Here is a 22,994-nt window from a genome sequence, read left to right as displayed (position 1 = left end):
AATGCATTAATCTAATATCCAACTCTATCCATTCTGTTGGAGGCTTAATGGATTTTTTACAACACTCAAAAAGAATTAAAATAGACTTTAATACTTCCTATATTTCGTCCTAGTCACTAGGACATCTACGGGGATTACAAAAAAATTAATGTAACATATGCACAAATAACAAACAATACTAAGCCCAACCACGTGGGTGACACTAAAGTCCTATCTAGGTAGAGCGCCCTCTAAGGGCAGTAGTAGGTGGCCTGGAATGTAAGGTGGGAACTCTGGTGATGAGTGTTTCCCAAATCTTTGGAAGCTTAATGCACCCATATTTATTGAGATTTGGTTGGTTTTTGAGAGCTGCTGCTGCTTCTAAGAAAAGTCTCTCTTTCTTGAATTTGCTGTGGTGGAGCATGGTGGTTTTCTTCCATGATACTCTGTGGGTGGTGTCCAAAACATGGTCAGCCAAGCCTGAATGGCCATAGTTGTGTTTGAAGATGTAAGATTTGTGTTCCTCTAGACGGATGGATGCTGATCTGCCTGTCTGTCCAAAGTACGCCAGCTTACAGGAACAGGGTACTTTGTAAACTCCAGGCAGAGAGAGAGGAGGGAGCTGATCTTTCGTAGAATGGATAAGGGTAGCCAGTTTTCGGTGGGGCTTATATGCTGTGTGTAGATTGTATTGTTTTAGTATCTTGGCTATTTTTTCAGATGTGCCACTGATGTAGGGTATGGTGATGGCATTTTTAAAATCTTGTTGACGAGAAGGAAGGGGAATGGGGGAGGAGTTGATTATTTTTTTGATACTGTGATCGCTGTAGCCATTGGAGAGGAAAGTGCTGTGTATGTGGTTAAGCTCATTAGTGAGGGCGGTTCCACTGGAACAAAGATTGTGGGCTCTCTTGGTAAGAGTTTTAATAATACCATATTGTTGAGAGGGGTGGTGATGGGAGAGTTTGTGAATGTATCTGCCTGTGTGTGTGGGTTTTCTGTATACGGTTCTGTATAAGGTTCATTATCCTCCGCGCGATCGCGGAGGATAATGAACGTTATCCTCCGCGATCGCGCTACCTACATCCCGCTAGAACACGACCCCACAAAAACACAAGTTAAGAAACTTAAAATTTTACTCAAAAAAGTATCTTCCTGGCCCCTAGATGTCACGAAAAAACTTAAACCTATTCGCTCCCGTCCCCCCCGAATATACGGTTTACCAAAACTCCACAAAGCCAATTCCCCACTCAGGCCAATAGTAGATGCTACCAATGCACCTTGCTATAGACTATCTAAACAGCTGGCCAACTCTCTGATCCCCCTCACCGGAAGGTCCCCTTCCTATATAAAAAACTCGACCCACTTTAAAGCCCTCACAGAAAATTTAACCTTGAAGAAGACAGACATATTGGTAAGCTTTGATATCTCCTCTTTGTTTACCAATATTCCCTTAATTGACACCTTATCTCTCTTAGAAAAGGTTTTTCCCTCTGACATCTTAGATCTCTTTTCCTTTGCCATTAACTCTGGGTATTTCTCTTGGAACAACAAAATCTACAAGCAGATAGAGGGAACTGCCATGGGTTCCCCCCTCTCACCCCCCCTTGCCAATTTCTATATGGAAGATTTTGAAAAACGAGTCATAGACTCAGCCCCACTCAAACCTTCTATCTGGCTAAGATATGTAGATGATGTGTTCTCTATTTGGCCTCATGCCCCAGACACGTTAGACTCCTTCCTCAGTCATCTCAGTAGTCTACATCCAAGAATCCAGTTCACTATGGAAAAGGAAAAGAACAATTGTTTACCCTTCCTAGACACCTTAGTCACACGCCTGCCTAATGATACACTTACCTTCACCGTATACAGAAAACCCACACACACAGGCAGATACATTCACAAACTCTCCCACCACCACCCCTCTCAACAATATGGCATTATTAAAACTCTTACCAAGAGAGCCCACAATCTTTGTTCCAGTGGAACCGCCCTCACTAATGAGCTTAACCACATACACAGCACTTTCCTCTCCAATGGCTACAGCGATTACAGTATCAAAAAAATAATCAACTCCTCCCCCATTCCCCTTCCTTCTCATCAACAAGATTTTAAAAATGCCATCACCATACCCTACATCCGTGGCACATCTGAAAAAATTGCCAAGATACTAAAACAATACAATCTACACACAGCATATAAGCCCCACCGAAAACTGGCTACCCTTATCCGTTCTACGAAAGATCAGCTCCCTCCTCTCTCTCTCTGCCTGGAGTTTACAAAGTACCCTGTTCCTGTAAGCTGGCGTACTTTGGACAGACAGGCAGATCAGCATCCATCCGTCTAGAGGAACACAAATCTTACATCTTCAAACACAACTATGGCCATTCAGGCTTGGCTGACCATGTTTTGGACACCACCCACAGAGTATCATGGAAGAAAACCACCATGCTCCACCACAGCAAATTCAAGAAAGAGAGACTTTTCTTAGAAGCAGCAGCAGCTCTCAAAAACCAACCAAATCTCAATAAATATGGGTGCATTAAGCTTCCAAAGATTTGGGAAACACTCATCACCAGAGTTCCCACCTTACATTCCAGGCCACCTACTACTGCCCTTAGAGGGCGCTCTACCTAGATAGGACTTTAGTGTCACCCACGTGGTTGGGCTTAGTATTGTTTGTTATTTGTGCATATGTTACATTAATTTTTTTGTAATCCCCGTAGATGTCCTAGTGACTAGGACGAAATATAGGAAGTATTAAAGTCTATTTTAATTCTTTTTGAGTGTTGTAAAAAATCCATTAAGCCTCCAACATGATGTCCTCACAGCACTTAAGCCTCTACACACGTATTCCATCCATTCTGGTTTGACTATCAACTTATCAATTGGTAATCTATCAAAAGCTTTTGAGAAATCTAAGTATATTACTGTGTATCCCTCTCCTCTGTCCAAGGAAGCAGTCAATTTATTGTAATAAGCAAGTAGATTACTGAAACACGACCCTCCTTTAGCAAATCTGTCCATCAAAGATAATACCATTGTTGTCAACCCAATTCTGGATCCAAGGTCTCACCAGCTTCTCCAACAACTTAACTAGAACACCTGATATACAGATAGGCTTATAATTTGATGCTTGAGTTCTATCGCCTCCCTTATGAAGTAGCACAATCTTGTCCTCCTTCCACTCCTATGGGACTTGACCCAGTGCAAGACTCATATTAAAAAAATATGTCAAGACAGATGCCAACTTTCTGTGCCAGAAATTTGACATCTGCCTTCAGAATATGTGGTGATATATTATCAAGTCCCACAGCTTCATTAACATTAACAAGTTTGTTCAACTCCTCATACACCTCTTACTCACTTACAGTCAGTCTGTCCTCCTCATCATCATCAACTGCTCTCAATCTCTCCATGAAGTGACATTCACAAGAATGAAAGATCTTTATGAACTGCTCATTAAGCATCTCCATTATATCTTCTACAACAGTTGTCTTGATACTATTTTCCCCAATCAATGTCATCTTTCCATAATCATTCTTTTTTTTTTTGTTGGCTATATATAGAAAGAACTCCCTAGGATTCATTTTGGCTTCATTAGCTTTAACCAGATTTTTTAACCAAAACAGATCCAAATTTTAACCAGATAAAAGCTACAAAACAAAAATTAGACATGAAAAAGAGATCAAACCTATTTAACAGTATTACTGTACAAGCAAGGATCTACAGCAGTTAAACAAAACATAACAAAAAAGGATGAATAAAAATTAATAATAATTAAAAAGACAATAGAAAAAAAGAGTTCTGTAACATAAGCAAAAAAGATCATATAAGAGACACTGAATAAAGGAAAAATACGGATTTAAAGATGTGGTAGAATCCAGCTATAACAACAACAACAACAACAAAGGTGGGTAAGACATACAGCACAGATGAAACACACTACATGGATTTCAGCATAATAAATGGTATCCCAAACACATCGTCATCGTCCGATAGCATCCTCTAGCCAGAGGGTTGCAGCAGATGAGCAGCTCGTCTCTATTTCTCTCTGTCTGTCACTTCCATCATTCTTAAATCAGTCCATTCCATGATGTCATTAAACCACTCTCTAGTTGGTCTTCCACGTCTTCTCTTCCCCTCAACTTTCCCTTGTAATATAGTTCTTGTCAGGTGTCCCGAAGAACCTCTCAGAAGATGTCCTGCAAATCTGGTCTTTCTTTGCATAATATTCTTTAGCAGTGTTCTTTCCATCCCAACTTGTCTTAAAACTTCTGAATTTGATATTCTTTCTGTATAGCTAATCTTTTCCATCTTTCTATAACACCACATTTCCAATGCATTAATTCTTTCCATATCTCTCTTTCTGAGTGTCCATGACTCACTTCCATAACTTGCAATACTCCAAACTGTTGCTTTAACTATTCCAATTCTAATGCCTATTTTAGTGTTCTTGTTTATTAAAATTCTCTTCATTTCCATAAATGCTGATTTAGCTTTGCCTATTCTATTTCTAATGTCCAACTCTGAAGTTCCTTTTTCTGAGAAACAGCTACCTAAATATTGAAATCTTTCCACTTCTTCTAAAATCTTTCCACTTCTTCTAAAATCTTTCCACTTCTTCTAAAATCTTTCCTCCACATCCTATTTTTACATTATCTCCTATTTTTCTACCCATTATCATTATCTTGGTTTTTTTGTGTTAATTCTTAGTCCATACTCTTTACAAGAGTTTTCAATTCTTTGAATAATTTGTTGTAACCCATTTTCACTTTCTGCCATCACACCACATTATCCGCATATCTAAAGTTATTAATGATTCTTCCATTTAATTTTATTCCTTCTTCTACATCCTCAAGTGCCTCTCTAAACATTTGTTCACTATAAAAGTTAAACAATAATGGTGATAACTTGCATCCTTGTCTGACTCCTCTCTCCACCGGGAATTCTCCTGTTTCATCTCCATTTACACATACTGACACTATTTGTGACCAATATAATCTCTTTAAAATTTTCAAGCCATAAGAGTCAATATCAGTATTTTCTAGAATGTCAAAAAACTTTTCATGTTTCACTGTATCAAATGCCTTTTCAAAATCTAGAAATTCCAAAAACAACTTTCCACCATGGTTTATTGTTTTCTCCCCAATAATTCTTAGACAAGTTATAGCCTCTCTAGTTCCTCTGTTGGTTCTGAATCCAAACTGTTCCTCATTCATTTCTTTTTCTATTTTATTCCTAATTCTCTCTAAAATTATTTGCACCAGAATTTTTGCTGTGTGAGTTATAAGACTTATCGTTCTAAAATTGTTACAGTCTAAAACTCCCGTCTTTTTTGGAATGGGGATAAAAATTGATCTTCTAAACTCCTCTGGTAATTCTTGTCCTTCATAAATTCCATTAATAATTTGCCATAACACTTCCATACCTTTTTCACCTATATTCCTTATAAGTTCTATCTGTATACCATCTATTCCAGGCGATTTTCCTTCTTTCATCTTTTGAATTGCTAGATTCAATTCCTCCCTCATGATGCACAGTCTCTGCCCACTATGTTCTTTCCTTTGATTTTCTCCTCTTTCCCTGTCTTCATAAAGTTTACTTGCATATTCTTCCCATCTCTGTAATATCTTCTCTTTTTCTATCAGAATTTCACCTCTTTTTCTTGATTGCTCCAGTCCTTAGCATCTTTTTCCTTCCTGTCATCATATTAATGTTTTTATAAACACCTTTTATGTCCTTTCTTTCTGCCTTTGCTGTTGTATCTTTACTTATTTCATCTAACCACTCTTCCTTTTTCCTTCTTATCTCTCTTTGTATCTCCCTACTCAAGTCTTTATACTGCTTTTTTTCTCCTCTGTTTTACTATTAAACTTTCTTCTTTGTGTTATTTTCCTCAAAATATTTTCCGTCATCCATGGTTTCTTTCTTTTCTCTCTTTCCTCTTCTTTTTGACTAAATACAATTCTGTAGCAGTAATTATGCTTTCCTTCAGAATCTTCCATTTTTCACTTGCATCATCATTTACTTGTATATTTCTCTCGTTCATTTCTTCCTCTACTTTCTTTGAGAATTCATTTGCCGTACTTGGTATCTTCAGCCGCTCCATGTTCCATGATTTGTTCCGTTTCCCTGTAGTTACCTTTTTTAGATTAATCCTTTTCTTAGTTGACAACAATATGTGATCTGTATCACAATCTGCTCCTGGACATGTTGTCACATCTTTTATAATGTTTCTATATCTTTTGTTTATCAAAATATGATCTATCTGATTTATTCTACTATTTATATCCTCCCCTGGGGCTTTCCTTGTGTACAATCTTCTTGGATGCTTCTTAAACCAAGTGTTCATAATTGCTAAATCATGCTTTCTACAGAAATCCAACAACATATCTCCTCTTTCATTTCTCACTCCCAATCCAAATATCCCAACAATATCTTCCTCCTTCCTCTTCCAATTTTTGCATTCATATCGCCTTGTATTATAATTATATCTTTTGTTTCTTTAGATTTCAAGCCCTGTTCTATATCGCCATAAACTCTCTCTACCTTCTCATCCTCATAATCACAAATAGGTAAATATATCTGGATAAGTAGAATATTTCTTGGTTTTGCTTTCAACTTTACCACTAAAACTCTGTCTGAGATTTGCCAGTAGCCTTCCACACATCCTGCCACTCGTTTATTCAATATTATTCCAACACCTGCTTGATGTTGCTCTTCCCCTCCTGAGTAAATTATTCTTATTCCATCCTCTATTCTAAAATATCCTTTTGCTTTCCATCTGACATCAACCATTCCCAAAACATCTATTTTCAATCTTAGCATCTCCATCTTTACAATCTCCAATCTTCCAGTTTGATGTAAGGTATTCACATTCCAAACACATAAAAAGAAAAACCAGATAAACCATTTAAGAGGTAGAAGAAGCCTCTATTAAAATCAGTACATGGGAAATGGAGGCACTGGCCAAGGATAAAGAAAGTCAACATCTCTGCAATGTGCAGTCATAGGGAAACCAAGACTGGGAATGTGAGTTCATTATGGAATCATGGAAATAGAAAAATTATTATCAGTAGTAGTATGTAGGAAAGAAGATACAGAGAGGAAAGATAGTGTGTGTGTTGCCTAGATATGATAATGTCGAGCTGAGCAGTAGAGCGGTGATATTGAATGGCATAATAGCGAGAATGAGTCAGAAGAGAGGATTTGAATACGTGGATGTTTGGAGTGCGTTTGAGAGCAGAGAGAAATTGTAGGCATCTGGAGAGATTGCTGTTCTGAATGAGTCAGTGTGTCCCAGGGAGGATGGTAGTAGGGATGGCCTCATGTGGGAATGGGTACTTGGGAGAAGGGGGACGACATCAGGTAATGCTGAGCCCAGTGGAGCTAGGGGGGGATTTATATGCTTTATACCAATGCCAGGAGTATTCGGAATAACGGAGAAGAATTGGTGGAACTGATAGCATCAGCCTGGCAAAAGGTTTATTGGGATCACAGAGACATGGTTGACAGAAGAGGATATAATAACAGGAATAGAATTTGCTGGGTACAACATTTTTCTGCAGGATAGGAAGGGAAAGCGTGGTGGTGAAGTACTGCTTATGATAAGTGACGACCTATGTCCTCTAAGAGTGGAGGCTTTGGAAGGCTATGACACTAATGATTTTGAAAGCATATGTTGTGAGGTGGAGGTGGGCAAGACAGGATATTTAGTGAGATGTTGCTACAGACCAAGGAGCACATAGGGTGGGGACCAGGAGATGTTGAGACAGTTGAGCATGGCAAGTGCAATAAGAATGATTGTAATGGAATATTTTAACTACAGCAGTATAGATTGGGAAAGGAAGATGAATGTAGCAATAAGGAAATGGAATTTCTAGAATTCTTGAGGGACAAATGTCTTAGGCAACATGTAACAGAGGGAACAAGGGGTTCAATAGTTTTGAATTTAGTTATAGCATCAGAAGAGCTGATAATAACTGAGATGACATCTCTCCCACCAGTTGGAGAGAGTGACCATATGGTTTTGACTTGGAAAATGAATAGACATGCAGGAGTATCAAAGAGATGGGAATGTATGTTGAATTATAAAGCAGGTGATTATAATAGTCTTAGACGTCAACTTGGGAAAGTTTCGTGAAGGGAGGAATTGGAAGGCTGGGATATCATTAGTGCTTGGAAAATCGTGAAGGAATATTTGTTAGCAACAATGGTAGGCCGTATTCCACGAGTGAAGAAGAGGATACAATTTGGAGTAAAGTGGATGACAAACAATATTAAACAGGAGCATGTTGCCTTCCTACGATATAGTCACTCTTCTAGCCTGTGAAGAGAAGATGCATGAAGAATATAAGACACAGGCTAGAAGGGTGACTATATCGAAAGGAAGGCGAAACTGGAATATGAGAAAAGAGTGGCCCTTAGATCCAAGGAAAATCCTAGGGAATTTTTTCCCTATGTGGCCAGTAGGAGGAGAAATGACTGTGAAAGAATGATATTGTGGGAGATAAAAATTGGAATAGAGTGACTGATGCAGAGGACATAGTGGAATTGTTCAATGAACATTTTATTGGAGTATTTCATCCTGGAGGAGTCAATTTGAATACTAGAGGGATAGGGCAGGTTCGAGGTTTAGAGGTGCAGGAGGAGAGTGTGTGTGTTCCACATACTGAGTATTCTGGATGTTAGTAAAGCTATGAGACTGGATGGTATTTCACTACGAGTTTTGAGAGAATGTGCTAAGAGACTGACAGTGCCCTTGACCTGGCTTTTGAATTAAAGTCTGGCTGCAGGAAAGGTGCCCATGGAACCTTTGAGGCAGGGCAGAAAGGAGATGCTATGATTATTGAAGTGTCACTAGTAAGTCTTTAACTTTTAAAATTTGGATGAACCTGATGAGGTCTTCAATCCGTGAAGAAGCAATTGTGTAACCTGCTTCTTGTAAACTGTTTTCCAGTTTTTTACAGTATGAGGATTCCATAGGCAAATTAAACAAGAAACTATATGGAAACATCTTCTTCTGGTTCCCATCTGCCATACGGCCACAGGAGGGTAGCTATATGCTACCATTCTAGGGAGAGATGATTATGAGCAAGGTGGTTTCCCATTGCCTTCCTTGCCGTAAGTATTTATGACTGTAACCTATGTGTTCACGGGGCCGGTTTGCCTGCTTGCGGGATGAAAAACCTTAGATAAACTGGCAGAAAAAACCCTGCTGCCCACGCCCAAAACCGGCTAACTTGGCTATGGCTGAGGAGGATCCTTAAGCTCCTCACATCGTGGACGGGAATCGAACCTAGGACATTCCTTCACCAGGCATATGGTTGCGAAGCGCAAAGCCACTAGGCTAACCGCGCGGACTGGTGTAGCATATGGAAACATATGCTACACCATAATATCAGGTTTTAGTTTCTCCAAGAAACATACTTCTGCAGATATAAAAGGTTTAGCAGATAGATATCCACTTCTTTCTTATTGGCGCTTTGGAAGATTTAACAGGGTTGGAGTAGGAGTTCTTATTCTTGCCCCCCCCCCCCCCTTCCTTGGGTCATTCTGTAATATCCAAAGGGATGCAGAAGGGAGAATCTTGCCAAGAGATTGGAAATACTGTGGATGTGTAATAAGGTTTATAAATGTTTATGCTCCATCCAATGGAACAGATAGACAAAAATTCTTCCAGGAACTGGAGCCATATTTACATGTTATGCACTACATCATAGCAGTTAGAGACTGGAATTGTATTGAAAACCCCACATTAGACAAACTAGGAGGACACCCCAGGAGAGGAAAGTGGGATATGCACATTTAAAAACATGTCTTGACAATGCTCAACTAGTAGACATATGGAAGATTTGCAATCCTAATCTCCAGGCATACATATACATGAATCAAGGTATTGGTACTTGTATTGATCGAATTTATATCGCTTCTTCCCTTATAAATAGGATAATTCAGATAAAACATCTTGACATCAACATGTAAGATCATAATTCAGTTATACTTAAGTTCCACTGCATGGAAAAAGTAGAGATCTCTACTGGACCATGGAGACTTCCACCAAATTTTCCATTGATCTTTTCAACTAAATTCCAGACCCTCTATTTGAATTGGAATAATGTTACCCGTAATTGGGATATGTGGTTAAAATTCAAACAAGCAGTAAAGCAGAATATGATGGAATGGGGGAAATAAACAGACTTTCCTCAAAAGGAAAGTTGAAAGATCTGTATAAAGAGTGGAGCTGGTTGTAACAAACCAATGCAATGGTATAGAATGTAGCAACATCATTAGAAACATTAACATAGAAATAGAACTGGAAAGGCAGAAATGAGTAGAAGAAAGAAATTTTAAGATAAGAATACAACAGCACTTAGCAGATAGCCCTTCAGCTGCATTCTTCAATAGACAATTTACAAAATTTCACAAAGAAAGGACTATCACTCAAATCTGTGTTGATGGAGAAAATATGTCCACCACTAAAGACATCCTTGACTCCTTTCAAAAACATTACAAAAATCTGTTTGAAGACAATAGTACTGTTGGAAATTATAACTCTTTTAACATTAATGGCATTCCTGCTCATATCAAAGATGGGAGAGACCCATTCAGCATGTGAAGTTACCACTGCCTATAAAGAATGCCAGACAAGAAAATCCTCAGAACCTGGTTGTCTAGGGATAGAACTTTCTTGCGAGACCTGGGATTTCATACTTCCCATTCAAGTTACACGATTTAATTCCTTTCTCTTATCAGGACATATACCAAATGAATTTGTAGCAAGCCATACTGTCCTGATTCCTAAACCTAATAGAGATCACACCTCAATCCGCAGCTGGAGACCCATTTCTCTATCTAATACTGACTACAAGATATTTTTCCGCATTATCAAATAATGGGCTCAAAGTGGGAATGAAATATATAATTAAAAGCACACAGGTGTATGGAGTACCAGGTTGAGCACTAGAATTTAATGTATTTATGCTAAGTGATCTAATCTGCTTAGTTAACATGAAAGATCAGTCAGTGGCAGTGCTATCAGATCAGTAGACCTTACTCAAGCATTTGATAATCTCCGGCATCCCTTCCTATTCCACATACTCCAGCAAATTGGTGTAGGTAAAAAACTGCTATCTGTTATCAAAGGAGCCTAAGCCAATTCAACCACCCATCTCCTAGTTAATGGGTTCCTGTCAGACCAGGAAAAATTCAAAAAGGAGTCAAGAAAGGTTGCCCTCTCGGTCCACTGCTCTTTGCATTAGTTCTTGAACCTTTCTTACAACAAGTCAACAATACACATGCTATGCGAGGAATAACAGTTCCTTCAACTAAAAAGGAAGATAAGGTATTAGCATATGGCGATGATGTAGTCGGAACTTTGAAGAATAATGATTCCATATATATTTTTTTTGGTATTTTGGAAAAATTCAACAAAAGCAGCAGATTAATTATTAATGCATACAAGACAAAATTAAAAGTTTATGGAAAGTGGGATCTTGGAGGCATTCCTTTTGGACTAACCCTAAGAGAGAACCCCTTATTATACTTGGAATTCTTGGAATTCCCTTCTCCACTTACCCAATATTACCGGTCCAAGAACTTATATACAAGAACTTGGAATTATTAGAAGACTGGAAAATAGGACAGCTCTCCTTTTCTTCTAAAGCCATAGTACTCAATATCATAATGTTTCATGCTCAGTTGTACATAATAAATATTACAGAGATCACAGAATCTGAAGAAAAGTAATTACACAATAAACCTGTTCAATTTGATGATTGATAGAAACCTGAAGTTTAGGGGACATATTGCAAAGGTGGTGAAGGTAACACAGAGGATTGCTGCTATTATGAGAAGGACACTGACCTGCAGAGATAAGAGGGTTATCATTCCGTTGTATAAGTCTCTGATCAGACCACACTTGGACTATTGTTCTCAGATTTGGTCCCCAGGATTTGAAGGGGATAAATTAACTGTGGAAAGGATACAAAGACGGATGACAAAGATGGTTTCAGGACTGTACAAGGATAGTTATGAGGATCGGCTGAGAGAATGTGGACTGCAGAGTTTGGTGGATAGAAGAAGGAGAGGTGATATGATTGAGACTTTTAAACTGTTGAGAGGTGGTTACAGGGTTGACACTGGGGAGTTCTTTCGCTTGGTTGATCAGCGGGAAGGAGTGATGACAAGAGGCCATCCCTGGAAGTTACGAAAGGAAACTGTGAGCAAGAGGGTAAGGAGTGGTTTCTTTGTGTGGAGGGTGGTTGAGCCGTGGAATGCATTGCCTGATGGAGTGGTGGGAGCGAGAACGGTCAGTGAGTTTAAAGAGTGGTATGATAGACTTTGTGTTTCTCAGGGGGGGGGACCTCCCCTCAGTGAGTCTTGACAGACTTTATGTCTTAGGAAGGACCTCCCTCGATGAGTCTTTTGACTCCTTGGAGGCCTGAATAATAATAATAATAATTTTTTTGGTCTAGCCGATACCAAGAAGTTATAAAGGAATTTCCTCAACTATCAATGAAGCATGGAGGATTTGAACTTCCAGTCTTAAAATTCTTCTATTTAAGCCATACAGCTTCAAAGATTTTTTAAATATTCCAAACTAATAACACATGTGCAGACCTTCTTTTATCTTCCCCTGTTTGAAGTTAATGAATATAAATGTCCAAAAGCTGAAATTGTTCCTGAATACTACAACACTCTATGCTGAATTCTAAGACTGTTAAAACAGTCCTGAATTGACATTCTTTCCATTAAAAAAAGTAAAATTTGATATAAGAAATCTTTAATCTCTTTCGCTGCAAAGTTCCACAGTTGGGTAATGACAACAATATTTTGTTTCACAACTTGATGAAGTTCCAAGGGTACCCTAACAGCAAAGATCTTGCTTGGAGAATTGCATATGGTCGCCTTCCAATCAATGCCATCAAATGGAGGTACTTTAACATCGGAGATCCAATCTGTGACATCTGTTACCAATTGGAAACAGTAGAATGCATTCTACAGCTGCCCTCTTGCTCTGCATATTTGGAACAGATTATGTAAAGTGCTGGGCATGGTACTATTTACTACAGAACAGGTCATATTTTTACAATACCCACTACCTGTCAGCAATGGGAAGAGAATTTTGATTTTTATAATTAATGAATTCAAATACCATTTATGGAAAGTAAAAACAAACAAACATGGATTTGGAAACCAGCAATATGATGACATACAAAAGCTTTATAATATTGCATTGTAGAAATTTTATTGGTCATTTAGGCGTTTTTTGTATTTAGAAAGAAATACAAAATTCTGTCTATTCTTGCTATGAGAGGTTTTTTAAATAGTTTCATCCTCTTAATTCAATGTAGTCTTATAGTCAATTGCAGGGATGACAGGGATGAGAGAGCAATCCCAGGAAGAGAAGGCCAACTCGAGGCAGTTAACCCAGATGGGACTAACCACCTGGGTATCAGTCATCTTTGTGTTTAGTTTAAGTTGATTTTTTGGTTGTTCATTTATATGAGATTGGTGATAAACGAAAACTGATAGTCTTCGGCTATATGATATAAAAGAGCTGAGGCCTTTTCTCTCTCTCTCTCTCTCGTGCTATCAATCTGTCTTTTTTTTCTCCTAATACTATCAGTCTCTCCTGCACCCCTGTACTAACTACTCTAGGTCTATGATGAGCAACCTTTTACTTTTTCACCTCAATAAAGGTCGAAACCAGTCTGCGTGGTGGCCCTTCCCTTAATGCATAGCATCATACAGGTCCACAAGGAGATGTGCTTTGCATTATGGAGATACTAAGGAACATGATCAGAGCTTACTCCACCTTTACTGCGAGTTGCCTCAGACCTTAAAATACTTCAGGTGCAAACTTGACTTACCTGCTTGTTTGCTATGGGAAAAAGGATTAAAACCAAGTTTATAAATTTGTCAATGAAGTTTAGAAGACACAATACAAGTATTATAAAGGCTCATTACATTACTGCTATGATAAGAAGAATATTGACAAAGAGGAATAAGGAGGTAGTTATGCCAATGTATAAAGCACTGGATAGATTATATATTGGCAATTACACTCAGATTTGGAAATCTAATTTTCACTGTGGTGTCAAAATATTTGAGAAGATCCAGAGATGAGTGACCAAGGCATGCTGGAATGTTGGTAATGGGAAGAGGTTGATGGAATATAAATTGCAAAGTTTAGTTGATAGGAGGGGAAAGGTTCATACAATCGTTTAAGTTACTGAGAGGATTTTATCAGTTGAACACAGCATGAGCTTTAAAAAAGAGTGAAAGGCGAAAGGAAAAGAACTAGATCCATCTTTAGAAGTTGTGTAAAGGAGTGAAGAGGGATACCAGTATTTTTTGCAAGAGAGTTGTGGGTGAATGTAATGCATTAAAGAATGTTCTAAAAATGCTGGGGGGGGGGGTATTAAGAAGTTTAAAGTTTAATAGGATAAATATGTTGTTAGTTAATTGGTCCTCCATCATGAGTCAGAAGACTCCAGTGCATTTGATATGATGATGATGATAATTCTTAAAGTGAGTAAGAGGATGATTAATTATGCAACAGTGAAGTTTAAATAGTGGTGAATAAATAAAAAAAAAAAGTCACAAGGTTTCCTCCTGATAGTGGTAAGTTAATGAAATTGGTTGCTAGAAGGATTAGAAAAATCATTGGACAATGAATACATTTTAAGTGAGTTAAAGTAAACCTCATATGAATAGTCCAAAAACTTCAGGAAGCACCTGAATCCTCTGAAGCTTTCTCTGAATTAAGAAGATGAACTTCGAAAAATCAGTATGCTATCTGGTTCACATAGGATAACAGTCTACTGAATGTATGTTAAATAGTGCTAGTGATATTTCAGGAGGCAGATGACATGCTAAGTGAGGTTTTGGTTATATGAAAATCATATAATCAAGACATCGTTATATCTCTGATAACAATAGATTTTATACTGCAGTTAAATGATGATTTCCTCCATTCTGATTATTACCTGTTTATGTGCACAATTGATGATATATGATGTGAATAGTATTTCAAGATTTCTAATTTTCAAAAGATTTCAAAGGTGTAAATTCTTTACCAATGTAATTTTATTCTATTTGACTTACCAGTAAATATAACTGTTCCAACAGTCGTTTCCATTACTAATTCTGTTGCTTCTTGAACAGCTGAAAATAGATAACAGAATTGAAAGAAAATGAGTCCCACAGAAACATATAGAGCATTTTTTTGTAGCTATGCAAAAAAAGGGAAACTAATCTTCTCTTGCAAAATAATTACAAATTAAATATAAGAACAAAAGATAATGATAATTATTATTATTTTATTGATCTCTATGGAGTGATAAGGCTCATCATGGAAGGGAAAAACACTGGTCAATAGAAAATATGCCATATCACTCCTTAAATCCATCCACTATGTGCACTTTCACCCAGCCTCTCAGGCAATGCATTCCATGTTCATACTACCCACTCTCCATGTAAAAAACTTATTTCTTACTCTTTTACTCATCACTTCCTTTTGTAACTTTCAGGAATGGTTCTTTGCCCTTGCTCCAAAGATCAAAAAAAAAAAAATCCAATAAAATATGACAATGTATGCTTTACCCTCATCCACTGCTCTTGTTACTCTATTGTAAAAGATAACCAGCCTTTTAACAAATCCATGCTGGCCTGCATAAATAATATTACTGTCGCAATTCTGTATAGGAGTTCAAACCAATTTCTCCAAAATCTTAAGAGCTACAGAAAAAATACAAACAAGCCTAGAGTTTGATACCTCCATTCTACCACCTATACTAGCAGGAATCTTTCCCATTGCATTCCCTTATTGCGATAGCACTGTCCTACCTTACTTCTGCTCTCTAAGACTTTCATTAAACAGCCAAGTTAATTAAAACAGCCAAGTTAATGGCACAGTCAGTTTCATAGCACATTCCCTTAAAACAAGTCAGAAATTCGATGTAGTCACCCTACCTTATTGACATTTAGTGTATTCAGTATTCAGAATACAACCTCTTCATTCACTTGTAACACTTCACCAGTTATTATCCTTCTAGGAATAAAGCCTGTAGCACCAGGATGGAATAGTCTAATAAAGTGATCATTAAATAGCTCAACTATAGTTCTCATCTCCATCCAGCAAGGTAGTCCATCTATGATTGTTTTTATTCTTACTCACAACAAAACATAGTAAAAAAAACCTTGAGATTCTCTTGTATTATAGCATCAGTCTCCTCTCATAGTCACATTTTTCTCTTCTCACAATACTAGTCAATTTTTTAACCCCAGCCATATATACCTCATGCAACTGTCCTCCACCTCTCTCTCTCTCTCTCTCTCTTCACGCATCTTCCATAATCTCTCTTTAATCTGCAATTCCTCTTTTATTTCTCTTCTCATCCATTTAACTCAAAATTGCTTTATCTTCTTTGCTGAAGATATACAAACTGATATTGCTGTCAAAATTTTTTTCTCAAGTATCTCTCATGGATTAATGAAACCTTTTCCTTCAAATTCTTTCATCCATTGTACTGCTGCAAGCTAGTTTCTAAGTCTATGATAGTTGCTACCTTATAATTCCAATTAAATTCTTCTGTTTTGGTGCTTCCACATGCCTCTTATCCTCCAAGTCAGGACTACATGGTCACTCTTGCCAACAACATCCCAATCACAATCTGATCCTCTGAGGCTATGACTAAATCCAAAACTCTTTATCCTCATGTTCCCTCCATCCCATGCTACCTAAGACAGCTGTTTCTCAAGAAATTCAAAAATTCTGTTTTCTTATTACTGTATCCTGTCTCCTCCTCAGTTCATATCACTATAGTTGAAGTTCCCCATAATGATCACTCACTTTCCACTTGCCAAACTAATTTGCCTAAACATTTCCTGCTCATCACTATCTATATTCCCTGGTGCAGCAGCACCCTACTAAATATCTTGTTTTATAAACATCTATTTAACACCATATATTCCCAAAGCCATTAGTGTTATTTCCACTAGGATGCTTTTTCCTGAGAGTGCACAATTTATCTCTTATCATGAGTAACACTTCACCACCACATTTATCGTCCCTATCCTGCCAAACTATGCCATATCCTTTGATTTCTATCACTGTTAGACCATTCTTCTCATTTAATCAAGTTTCACTGATGCCAACAAACAATCTTTGGGTAGAAAGAGTCAATCAATGCCACGAACTCATTACCTTTATTCCTAATGCTCCTAGCATTTGTATACAGAAAAATCAGCATACTTACGGTATTCTTATAGCTCTAATTACTTCACCTGGCTCTGTAATACAGTGTGCATCTCTCATTTCTTAGGCCACTATCCCCACATGAGGCCAACTCTGCTACATTCCAATTGTGTAATTCTAGTTTCCCTACCTTGACACACTCACTTCCACAGAAAACAAAATTCTCTCCAAATGTCTGCATCCTTCTGCATTCAAATGTAATCCATCTCTTGCATATAGCTTTCTTCTATCCTCAAGCATACTGCATGGATCCACATATTCCAGACTTCTTTTCTACACATTCCTGCTATCATCTCATTCATTATTGCTAATCTTCTCCTCCACTCTGCATTGTTATAGTGGGGTTAGATGCTCACTATCTTTCCTTGGATACATTTCTGATGCACTATCCATAACATCAGTCTCAAATATCTTGCTAAACAATTCATGCTATCTCTCAGGTCATGTTTCCAACAATCACTATCATCTCCTCTACCTTTAGTGGAGATGATAATCTCCACTCTCATCAACTTACACCCATCTTCACTGCCATTTCCACACTTCTCTATCATTCCACCAGACAGGCACTCCTCTGCCACTCTAATCTGCACACCCTGAATCATTGAATCACAATTCCTGATACTTATGACTTCCAATCTCTCTCTCTTTCCTTTCTCTCATTTCTCTATCCCTTTCTTCTAATTTCTCTCAAATTTTTGTGTTTACTCTCTTCCCCTTTGTTTCCAATTCTCTCATCTTTCTCTCTCTCTCTCTCTCTCTCTCTCTTGCTCTCTGGTGCCTTTCTCTTACATCTACTCTTGTTCTTCTCTCACTAACTAAACTTTCCCACCTCTTGATATCTTTAATCACCCTCCTCAACTCAATCTTCATTCTTACCATGCAACAAACTCAGCTCTCTTGTTTCGAATACCTTACATTTGCATATAAACATAGCAATCGTTGTGTTCAAATTAAGCAAATATGCCATGGTAGATGTCAACTCACTAACAAATTCCTTAAAAATACATGGTACATCATCAAGTCTCACAGTCTTATTAATTTCAAGTTCGCTCAATCCTCCATATGCTTCTTGCTCACTTACAGTCTGCTTCACCTCATCCACTGCTCTCAAACTCTCCATGATGTCAGATTCACAAGGATGAAAGATCTTCATGAACTGTTAATTAAATATCCCCACTATATCCTCTGCAGCAGTTATTATTATGTAATTTTCTCCAATCAATTTCATCCTACCATAATTATTTTTATTTATTTATTTATTTTTATTTTATTTATTTATTTTTTTTTTTGCTGGCTACATGATGAAAGAAGGATTCATTAGCTAAGTGCTCATACTGCACTTTTGCTACTCTTACCAACCAAGTCACATTTCTTGCCTGTTTTTTGTACACCTCATGGATTGATTATTATCATTCATCTTAGTTGCCTCCATAATGCCTTCTTTCTCTATATTACATGCTTATTCTCTTCATTCATTCATTTGACACCTACCTTATTTAACCTTATCTAACTTTGGAATACATTTAGACATTGTTTTTACTAGACAGTTCTTGAAAGGTATCCAAGCAGCATTGATCTCATTTCCACCCAACTCGTTATTCTATGCTACAGGTGCAAGCTGTCTCCTTAGCTTCTCAAATTAACCAGCTTTATAGGTCCACATAAATCCTTTCCACACAGAAATCCTCACAACTGACAACCACAAAGGTTATCACGTCACGGTCACTCTCACCAACTTTAGGGAGACTTGACACCTTATTTATAATGAAATATTCTGATGAGATGATCAAATCCTCCCATCGATCCCTGCATGCCCTCTGTTATATAACATCTGTGATATTCATGCTTGTTTATTATATTAGTGTCTTTTGTTGGTTATCCCTCAAGATATCAATTGATCTAGGGAAAGATTTAACGGGATGGGGTATATTCAGATATTTGCTGATGATGCAAATCTAGGGAGGGCAATAGTTGATAAAGGTAATGTAGATATCCTACAGGATGAATTAAATAAATTGGAATTGGAAGATAATGATTATCAATTTAATATTTCCAAATGTAAGGTTATGCATATTAGGTTGAAAAAGTTACATCCTAGTATCACATCGATGGTAGTGGATTTTAGGAAAATTATGGAGACAGAGGTTAGAAAGTTGAAGTTCAGAAGACATATTGCAAAAGTTGGTAAGAATTCATGACTTGTTTTTCACAGTATTAACAACACCACGCAAGTTTATCAAAGAGATGTTTTATTAACTTATATTTCTGATTTTCAACTCAGCATCATCAGAGCACAACACATTTGTACATCCGACAGTGAGTGAGTGAAACAATATAATTGAAATGGACAAAAGATCTAAAGTCCTATTTTTGGTGCCCTCTAACAAAAAAACAGCTAGAATTCCTCTTAGGATAACAGTCTCCCAAATTTTTGGCAAATTAATGCAACCATATTTCTTAAGGTTGGGAGAATTCTTCAAAGCCATTGCTGACTGAAAAAATAGTATATTTTATTTTATTTTTTTATTATTATTATCCCATGGTATTATTACACCAAATCATAGAGATCAAGTTCATGCATTTTATACAGCACCTTTTCTGGGTTGTTATAGAGTTCACATTTGGAAATATGCATACAGTTTAGCAAATGCATTGGTGATGCTTCCTCTAAGTTACAGATTTTGTAGGTGGGGAAGACTTTTATGCCATTGCTAAACTTGATTGGTCTTGTGTGGCCGGTCTTGATGCGAGAGATCATGGTAGTGGCACTGCAATAACGACTTGTAAATAGCACATTCATTTCCCTCCATCTAATACTGTGTGAATAGCAAATGTATCTTTCACGTTCTTCCAGGCAGATGTTAACTGATCTTCCTGTTTGCCCATAATAGGCCAAGTCAGTCACAGTCACTTGCCCATAATAGGCCAAGTCACACTTCATACACTCCTGGGTATGCTAAAGGGTGAAGTTTATCCTTAGGTGAGTGGATCAGAGTTGCCAGCTTGACATGAGGTTTGAAAGGTGCGAAGGCCATGTTTCATCAATACTTAGGCTATCTAAAATTTAGGGGACACATCTAAACCTAAACCCCATCTAACCCCTAAAATTTAGGGGACACATTGCCAAAATTGTGAAGACAACACAAAGACTTCTGGGAATGATGAGGAGGACACTGACGTGTAGAAGTAGGGAGATTCTTGTTCCATTGTATAAGGCTTTGATTACGCCACACATGGACTATTGTGCCCAGATTTGGTCACCTGGTTTTCAGAAGGATGAAGAGATGTTGGAAAGGGTCCAAAGGCAACTGACTAAGGTAGTTTCTGACCTCTGGAATGTCGAGTATGAGGAAAGATTGAAAAGATGTAATTTGCAGAGTCTAGTGGAGAGAAGGAAGAGGGGAGATGTGATAGAGACCTACAAGTTGGTAAGGGGTTGTTATGGGATCAATGGTGGAGAAGTTCTACAGAGAATAGTGGGAGATCAGGGGAGAACCAGAGGTCATCCCTGGAAACTGTATAAAGAGGGTGTGAGTAGGGGAGTGAGAGGCAGGTTTTTTTCGTGCAGAGTTGTGAATGATTGGAATGCCTTGCCTGAGAGTGTGGTGTCTGCAAGGAGTTTGAATGTGTTTAAGACCTGGTATGATGAGATGTGTGTGAGATAAAAGGACCTCCTAGATGAGTCTTTGACTCCATGAGGTCTTGTTTAATAATAATAATAATAATAATAATAATAATAATAATAATAATAATAATATAATAATCTTTTCTGATGTACCACTGATATAGGGAATAGAAATGGTCATGTTGTATTCTTGTGAATTAGGAGAGGGCAGAGTAATGGGCCTATGTAGTATTTTATCTATTTTGTAGGGATTATAGCCATTGGCTAAGAACACATGGTGCAGATATTGGAGTTCTGTGGTAAGAGCTGTATCATTAGAACAAATGGCTCTGGCTCTGTGTGTAAGTGTTTTTAAAATGCTATACTGCTGGACTGGATGATAATGTGATTGTTTATGTAGGTGTCTTCCTGTGTGTGTAGGCTTTCTGTAAATAGAAAAAGATAGTGATCCATCTGAAAGGCGGGTGACTAATGTGTCAAGAAATGGTAAACGGTTATTTGATTCTTTTTCTACTATGAAGTGTATTATGGAGTGTTTGCTGTTTAGGTAGGTGACAAACGCATCCAAAGTGTCTTGTCCATGGGGTCAGATGGCAAACATATCATCTAGATAGCATAACCACACTTGTGGCTTGCATGTAGCTATGGTAAATACTTTGTTTTCAAAGTGTTCCATGTAAAACTCTGCTAACAGGGGAGAGAGGGGGGAACCCATAGCAGTACCATTAATCTGTTTGTCATGTAAAGTAACCTGCATTCATGGTAAATTTAAATAATTCAAAAATATCAGGGGGAAATTTAGACTTGATTAAATCAAGAGTGTCTATAAGTGGTACATTGGCAAATAAAGAGGTGACATCAAAACTAACCATTGTGTCTGAATTTTTTAGGATAAGATTTTTAACCAGTGTTTTGAAATGGACTGAATTTTTTACAAAAGTAGAGGAGTTGCCAGTAAGGGGGGGGAGGGATGTGTGACTTGGCTAAATGCCAGGCCAGTTTATATGTGGGACTATCTATGCTATCGACTATGGGGCGTAGGGGGATATTCATTTTGTGGATTTTTGGTAATCCATAAATACCGGGTGGTATTGTTAATACCACACAATTGTGTGGTATTAACAATACCACACAATTTTATCCAAAAGAATTTTTATTAACTTATATTTTGCTAATTTTCAACTCAGCATCATCAGAGCACAACACACTTGTACACACAATGGTGAGTGAGTGAAACAATATAATTGCAAAGGACAAAAGATCTAAAGTCCTATTTTTGGTGCCCTCTAACAAAAAAAAAAATAACCCAGCTAGAGTTCCTCTTAGGATAACAGCCTCCCAAATTTTTGGCAAATTAATGCAACCATATTTGTTAAGGTTGGGAGAATTCTTCAAAGCCATTGCTGACTCAAAAAATAATCTTTCAGATCTATAACGACTTCTAAATAGCACATTCATTTTCTTTCATCTAATCCTGTGTGAAGGAGTGTCCAAAGCGTGGTCTGCCAGTACCGACTTGCCATAGTAATAGTAGCAAATGTATCTTTCATGTTCTTCCAGGCAGATGTTAAATGATCTTCCTGTTTGCCCATAATAGGCCAAGTCACAGTCACAAGGAACTTCATACACTCCTGGGTGTGCTAAAGGGTGAAGTTTATACTTAGGCGAGTGGATCAGAGTTGCCAGCTTGACATGAGGTTTGAAAGTGGTGCAAAGGCCATGTTTCATCAATACTTTGGCTATCTTTTCTGATGTACCTCTGATAATAGAAATCATCATGTAGTATTCTTGTGAATTACTAGAGGGTAGAGTAATGGGCCTATGTAGTATTTTATCTATTTTGTAGGGATTATAGCCATTGGCTAAGAACTTATGGTGCAGATATTTGAGTTCTGTGGTCAGAGCTGTATCATAAATATAAGTTTATTTATAAATAACTATAAATATCTATAATAATTATAATTATAATAATAATTATATATATATATATATATATATATATAATATATATAATAATAATATTATAATTATGATAATCATCATGTAGTATTCTTGTGAATTACTAGAGGGTAGAGTAATGGGCCTATGTAGTATTTTATCTATTTTGTAGGGATTATAGCCATT

General features: G+C 37.5%; 1 protein-coding gene across 4 annotated transcripts in view; it reads right to left on the bottom strand.

Annotated features, from left to right (window-relative positions):
- LOC150094462 (hemocytin-like) overlaps positions 1-22,994 on the bottom strand; it is a 2,636,009-nt gene that overhangs the window by 1,067,011 nt on the left and 1,546,004 nt on the right. For all 4 annotated transcript variants that reach the window (XM_090412206.1, XM_090412207.1, XM_090412208.1 and 1 more), the window contains one exon: positions 15,094-15,153. In XM_090412206.1, the coding sequence (XP_090268332.1) occupies positions 15,094-15,153 (60 nt within the window). The remainder of the gene's footprint in view (positions 1-15,093; positions 15,154-22,994) is intronic.

This window comes from Typopeltis vanoorti, chromosome 22 (genome assembly GCF_054136105.1).
Source record: "Typopeltis vanoorti isolate ZY-2024b chromosome 22, IOZ_Tvanoo_1.0, whole genome shotgun sequence".
Classification (NCBI taxonomy): Eukaryota; Metazoa; Arthropoda; class Arachnida; order Uropygi; family Thelyphonidae; genus Typopeltis; species Typopeltis vanoorti.
The sequence above is the reverse complement of the archived record's forward strand: the minus strand, read 5'-3'. Positions and strand labels throughout refer to the sequence as shown.